Raw genomic sequence first — 7500 nt, 5'->3', positions numbered from 1 at the left:
ACACACACACACACACACACACACACACACACACATGCACCAACAATGAGCTGATATAAATGTTAGTAAATAAATCTTACCTGTCTGTCCGTGCGTCTCTCCTCTCTCACAGCTGAACAGAAATGAACTGTTACCTGGTTTGTCTCAGGTGAGTCAGGTGAGGGGTGGAGCTCCTCCTCTGCTGAATGCACAAGGTGTGTTTCAGTCCAAAGTTCTGACTTGTTGTTGGAAAAGTTGACTGAGTTTACAGCAGCATGTCACAACACATGACCTATTTTCAAAGGTAATTTAATTGTAGATTGAATGTAGTGGGGGAGTACAAGTATAATTTAGTAAACCAATGGATTAAATATAATCAACAGTAAAGGAAGTGTAGGAGAGAAATGAAACAAATGTTCTGAAGTTTAAATGAATTCAGAATCAATATTTAAGTTACTTTATTAGTCAATGGTTACATTGAAATTAATATTTCGGCATACCCCTCTCAAGTTACCACACGTCGGAGGGGGTCAGAGCACAGGGTCAGCCATAGTACAGCGCCCCTGGAGCAGTTTGGGGTTAAGTGTATTGCTCAAGGACACAATGGTAGAGATGGTGGGCACCGTAAATGTAATACGAGCCACAACTAGTTTTACTAACTAACACCCTCCTGTCCGGTGCCGGGGATCCAACCAGAGACCTCATGATTACTGGGAGGAGGAACCAGAGACCTCATGGTTACTGGGAGGAACCAGAGACCTCATGGTTACTGGGAGGAACCAGAGACCTCATGGTTACTGGGAGGAGGAACCAGAGACCTCATGGTTACTGGGAGGCCACCTTTCCTCTCTAGGCCATCCTACCACCCTACCATTTGGTTTATTGACAGTTACGTTTGCACATACAAATAATAAACTTAAGATTGAGAACTTAAGTAAAGGAGAGAGAGAGAGAGAGAGAGAGAGAGAGAGAGAGAGCGAGAGAGAGAGATAGTGTATCATAAAATTGAAGAGGCAGTGATAATCTCATAAATCCTACAGAGGAGGCAATCGAGAGGTGTGTGGACACTCAGTCGTTTCAGAGTTTTTTTTTAACTTTTTAAGATCCCTTACGATTATGAATTAATTAACAGCTAACTTGGAATATTGTGATTAAATTGACACACTACAAATATGCTGATTTCTTTTAAATATTTTTGATAATAATTTTCATTGAGTGTTTTAACCACCAACATTATCCCTCCTAAACCTTACTCATCAAATAAAAGGCACAACATTGAATTTGGTGAAATTTAAGTGTTTATTGGAATTTTGACAAAATACACAATAAAAAATATTTTGTACTTACATACTCTATATGATTTTTTTTAATCATAAGTGATACATCAGGCAATTATGGAAATGTATTGATCTTTAAAAAAATATATATATAAACAAAAGAAAATATTGTTAACAACACTTCAAAATGTTTGTCTATATCTCAATGTCAACTCTAAATCACAATAATAAAATAATAACAATTAAAATTATTAAACAACATATTCATAAAAATGCATATTGGATCATGGTATGGTCATAATTCAGATTTCATCACAAAATACAAATCAATGGTGATATTTAAATGTATTAAATGTATATCTCCTTTATCATCATTGATACATTTTCAACATGATTTTCCTTTAAAATAAGGAAACAAAAATGGGATAATCAGAAGTTGTGAATATTGATATTAAAGATTCACTGAGGAACTTTCAGTGTGTGTTAATTCTAGCACCCCCCTTTGGACAAAAGCGATAGTGTTTTTACCACGCCAGCTGTTGTTCCTGGGTGAGCGTATCCATGACAAAGCATTAAGAAAAACAATATAAAAATAGCATTCTTTGCACTGATGGTCTCGTTTGCTGTTACATGTCATTTATGATCATCAGAGGAAAAATTAGACTGTTTCAGAAATATTAAAAAATTCCTCACAGCTACTTATTTTAAGTCAGTATTAATAAGAATACAATTCGTAATTCTGTAATGTTTTAAAAATTTGCTTAAATTTCCGTGATAAAAATTGTGATTCATACATGAAGGAAAATCTATAAACATGATGCTGAGGTCTCATGAACTCATAAACAAATATGATAAAACATATAATATATATACTAACCCTAACCCTAACCCATACCATTACGATTAACTGAATGAAAACACATTAACAGACAGATTTAGCACAAATTAGAAAAGTTGGACTAACATATTTTGATAATGTGTTACTCTTTGTACATTTAAAAACGTTGATTTTAATGTTTGGAAACTTCGAGACTGGACTAGAATTTAAAATAAAGTTTTGTTGGACCTGGACAATGATTGGCTGCTTAAACATGCAGTTAGTGAAACATCTGTTATTTTTTTTTGCCTTTTTAGGATTATCAGCTTTTAAATTAGTAGATATAAACTAGTTTTGGAAAAAGTGGAGTGGAATAGAAATTGAGACTGTGTTGGGAAATGTTCTGGCCAAGGGGGAGCCTGATGTAGATTGAGAACAGAAGAGGATCGAGCACTGAGCCCTGACGCAGCCCTTGTTTGGCTGTAACTGAGAGGGAGCTAGAGTTTCTGATTGTGACAAACTGTGTTGCCTGTTGGAGAGGTATGAGTGGAACCAGGGGAGGGCTGCACTGGTGAGGCGGTTGAGCAGGATGGTGTTGGAGACTGTGTCGTGAGCAGCAGAAAGGTTTAGTTTAGTTTAGTTTAGTTTAGTTTAGTTTAGTTTAGTTTAGTTTAGTTTAGTTTAGTTTAGTTTTGTTAAGTTAATTTGTTTATAGTTTCATGGACATTCCCCTTGGATTAACTGTACAGCAATAGGAGCAGCTTTAGCCTATTTAGCTAATTTCCAGTTGTAGGAGGATGAGGATGCTGATGGAGCCTGAGTCAGCAGCAATGAGGAAGTTGTCTGTTTACCACGGCCGTCTCTGTGCTGTGTGGAGTCAACTTTGGCTCGAAAAAAGTCCAGAAACTTGGGGTATCAGGTGAGTGAGGGGGGGAGGGGGTCCATGGGGTGGAGTAGGCGCTTAATGGTTGAAAATAGAAATCTGGGGTGGGTTTCGCTGGCTGCCAAAGAGGGAGGAGAAGCACTGGAATTCTGTATTTGAGAGAGCGATCTTTTAGGGTCATGTTAGTGTCATATTTCGGTCCAACACAAATCATCCAGAATCATCGACTTCAGCTCTATTTGCACCCTTCCAGTGTCACACAGACCTTCAGTGGTAATAACTCCAGAGGCTCACCCGAAGTGAAAAAGAATGGAAACACCCTCTCAGTGAAAGTGTGTTTGAAGGTGTGTATTGGTGTGTTAGTATCAGGATCAGAGAACGACAGCTTTCCTTTGTTACAATCCAGATTCAATCTGATTCTCTGGAACTTCTTCTTCACCCGGAGATCAGTGGATGGAGTAGGTGGAGATGACGCAGAGTATTTACCTTTATAGACTCTTATTCCCCATAATCCAGTCTTTATCTCTCCCCTTCGGAGGACAGAATCTGCTAACACACCCAGTCCCCAGCGTGAATTGTCTCCAACCAGGACGTCCCAGCTTTGAGTTCCTGAGTCAAAGCCCTCAGAGCTCAGGACGGAGAAGTATTCATCAAACCTCTCTGGATTATCAGGAAGCTGCTGTTTTTCTCCTAATGTCAAACTGGTCAGATCTTCAGACAGGATTACTCTTGGATGAGCAGTGTTTGGGTCCAGAACCAGAGGAGTGTAAGAGACCATGTCCTTCATCTTGTTCCAGATGTTGAAGGTCAGGTTGCCCAGGTGTTTGGCCTCGTCTATCAGAGCTCCTGAGAGCAGATGTGGATCATCTGGCAGGGGGCGCTGCTGGACTCTGTCCACTGCAGCCTTGTAGTTGAGCAGGAATGAGACGTCTTCAGCTTTCAGCTGCTCCTCTGTGGCTCTGACTGTGTCTGAAAGAGCTGCTATCTCTCTGCTCAGAGCCTCCATCTTCTCCTTCATCATCTGACTCTTCTGCTCCTCTTCCTCCCTCAGTGCAGCCATCCTGGCCTCCTCTTCCTCTTCTAGAAACTGGTGAAGCTTCTTAAACTGATCCTGAATCTTTGTCTCTGTGCGTCGGGCCTGGACCTTTATGTGTTCTGCTGTTTGATTGGACATCACTTTAACTTGTTCAAACATCTTTAACTTCTCCTTCGAGGGTTTAAGAGTTTCCTCAAGTTTCTTCTTGTATTTTTGTGCAACTTCATCGATGGGTCTGAATTTGTGGCCACTGTGTTTCTTTGAATCTCTGCAGATCAGACAAACCAGTTGCTGATGGTCCAGACAAAAGAGCTCATGTTTTCTAGAGTGCAGACTGCAGAGAGCCTCTGCAGGGGTCTCCAGTAAGAAGGCCTCACACAGGTTCTTTAACACCAGGTTGCAAGCTGGTTCGAAATTTGATCTACTCTTACAAACTGGACACCGATGTTCTGAATTCTCTTTCCACCAGTTCCTCAGACATTCTTTACAGAAGCTGTGGCTACACGACAGAACAACAGGATCTCTGAAGATGTCTTTACAGATCGGACAGCAGAAATCCTCCTCTGATCTGGAAGCCATTTTGTCTGTGAGAGCAGCTGAAAACACAGACAGACAGAAGTACAGTCAGTCCTGTTTCCCTTCCCTCCTCTATCTAGCTGCAATGGATCGACCCCCACGACTCGGACCTCAAGTGAACTTCCCCTGAATCTTTCTTCAAGTCTCTTTGAGTCCAGTTTTCAGTCCAACTCACCTTCAGTGTGTGGAGTGTCAGCAGGTGGAAGCAGCAGAGTTGCAGCTGAACTCACTCAGAGGAAGCTGTTGGTTTGGTCTGAAGGGGAATCTGATTGTCTGGAAGGCACAGAGTGTGTATCAGTCACAGGCTCATAGAAAACATACCACACCTCTAAAGCTCAATTGTAAACGATAGTTATGTAGGTACCAACTAGGATGATCCATCTCGCGCAGGCAGAGTGATTATACCTACAAGTCACGTGACACCTCGGTGCCATGGTGCGACACCGCTATAGTACGGCGACAGTGAAAAACCAGGGCGGGGAAAGGTGTGTTTAGCTGCCGCGCTAGCCGAAGGCCTAAACAACAAACATGCACTTAACTCACCACCCTTGGCCGTCCTATTGACGCTCCCCAGCACAGTGGAGTCTCCTCTGGCTACGGTGTTCAGATTCCCCTTCAAGTCGCAGCCTCTGGTGGACGAAGTGGTGGAACCAATATAAGCACCAACCTTTGGGTCACAAGGCCACAAGGGAGCTACTACAAATCTTTACACAACAAAACTCGTCTGTCATTGACCTGCTGTTTAGTCAGCTACCGCGAGGAGAAATAAGAAACTGATGCTCTGGTGACTTACGGAATATATGGTCACCTGTTGTTCCCCCAGGTAAATCCTCAGCTGTGTGATTAATCATTAAATCTTTATTTTATCGCTATAGATCATTGAGAGCAAAGCCTTATTAACAACACATTATACAGGGTTCCACACTTTTTTACCAAAACATTTTCAAAACTTGTCCATGGCATTTTAGAGAATTTCCATAATCTTATTGAGGAAGCTTAAAGGTGCTCCGAGGAACTATCAGTGTATTAATTCTAGCGCCCCCCTTTGGACTAAAGCAGTAGTGTTTTTACCATGCCAGCTGTTGTTCCTGGGTGAGAACAACCCATGACAAAGGCATTAAGAAAAACTATATAAAAATAGCATTCTTTGCACTGATGGTCTCGTTTGCTGTTACATGTTATTTATGATCATCAGAGGGAAAAATTATTCAGAAATATTCAAAAGTTCCTCGTAGCTCCTTTAAAGTAGGTCGGCCTGTTTCACAATCATATGGCGTGATACTGAGACTGTTACTGCCTCTCTCTTGAGCCACGTCTTATATTCCTCATTCAGATGTCATAAATGAATAAACCGCACTGCAGATAAGAAAGAAAGATTTTGAACCATAGTTATTCAAGGAACTAATTCACATATGGTTAGACATGTTTGGGGATTTTTATGAACATGTTTTAAAGGAATGCTTCGCCCATACGGAACCGGCATTCTATCATTATAAAATCGCTTTTATAATATAATGAATTAGGTTTTTCTTCCCTCAGTCTTCCCTTGGCCCAGCTGTCCTGTTAATCCTAACATTGACACCATAAAACACTCTTTCTGCCTTTTCTCAGGCTAGGATGAACCGATTTCTAAAATGTTTGCACATTAATACTTAGAGTTCAATACACCTTCATATTTCCACCGGTGAAGTAGGTCTTTAAGCATTTTGCGAAAATCTAGTCTAGATTCCAAACTTTTCAAAAACATTGAGTTCATTCCAAACAGACGTGGTTAACAACAGTCTGAACTCTTCAGGGATTTCATTGACGTAGAAATAAAACACTAAACAGAACAGATCGAATGTTACTAGAGAAACACAAACATGAACCAACTAACACACACACACACACACACACGCACGGATGGACGGATGGACACACACACACACACACACACACACACACACACACACCCACACACGGACGGACACACACACACACGGACGGACACACACGGACGGACACACACACACACACACACACACGGATGGACGGACACACACACACGGACGGACACACACACACACACACACACACACACACACACACACACACACACACACACACACACACACACACACACACACACACACACACACACACACACACACACACACACAGACAGACAGACAGACAGACAGACAGACAGACAGACAGACAGACAGACAGACAGACAGACAGACAGACAGACAGACAGACAGACAGACAGACAGACAGACAGACAGACAGACACACAGACAGACAGACAGACAGACAGACACACGCAGTCTGTTTTTAGTCCAACTCACCTTCAGTGTGTGTACGGTGAATCAGATCGTCTGCTTTTTAGTCCGTGTCTCTCGGTGAAGCCTTGTCTGACCTCCTCTGCTGAATGCTGTTGCTTCATATGTTACACAGGGGACAGGCACACACACACACACACACACACACACACACACACACACACACACACACACACACACACACACACACACACACACACACACACACACACACACACACACACACACACAGGGGAGTGTTTCAGTTCAAAGTACGGATTGATTGCTGGATATATTGGTTGATAGTGAGAAATGCTCTGTCTCAACTGCTTAGCTAGGATTCTCTTCATACGTACTTTGAATGAAACTTAGTAGTTTGAATGAAACTGACTGTACTGGACAAGTCAGAATATAAAGAGTACAATCCCGGGAATATTCTGTTAATGAGGGACAACCATGAAATAGGGAAGTAGGTGTAACAAACTGTTTAATGTCTGATATGTGTTGTGAGTTCTGAGCTGTTGTTTCCAAACTGCAGCTCACCTGTTTATTATTTTATTACCTTTTACAGTGAGGTGAACCCAGAAACGCCTAGTTACATAGATAACATGGGATTTATGAGTGTTTATTCT

General features: G+C 41.5%; 1 protein-coding gene across 1 annotated transcript in view; it reads right to left on the bottom strand.

The window, feature by feature from the left end:
* LOC307249168 (E3 ubiquitin-protein ligase TRIM39-like) overlaps window positions 1-4571 on the bottom strand; it is a gene marked incomplete at both ends in the record, with an annotated part of 9818 nt that extends 5247 nt beyond the window's left edge. The window contains 2 exons of the mRNA XM_080025803.1: window positions 2539-2675; window positions 3251-4571. Of these exons, the coding sequence (XP_079881929.1) occupies window positions 2539-2675; window positions 3251-4571 (1458 nt within the window). The remainder of the gene's footprint in view (window positions 1-2538; window positions 2676-3250) is intronic.
* Window positions 4572-7500: the final 2929 nt, after the last annotated feature.

The sequence above is a fragment of the Ammodytes marinus genome (assembly GCF_949987685.1).
Source record: "Ammodytes marinus genome assembly, chromosome: 4".
Classification (NCBI taxonomy): domain Eukaryota; kingdom Metazoa; phylum Chordata; class Actinopteri; order Uranoscopiformes; family Ammodytidae; genus Ammodytes; species Ammodytes marinus.
The sequence above is the reverse complement of the archived record's forward strand: the minus strand, read 5'-3'. Positions and strand labels throughout refer to the sequence as shown.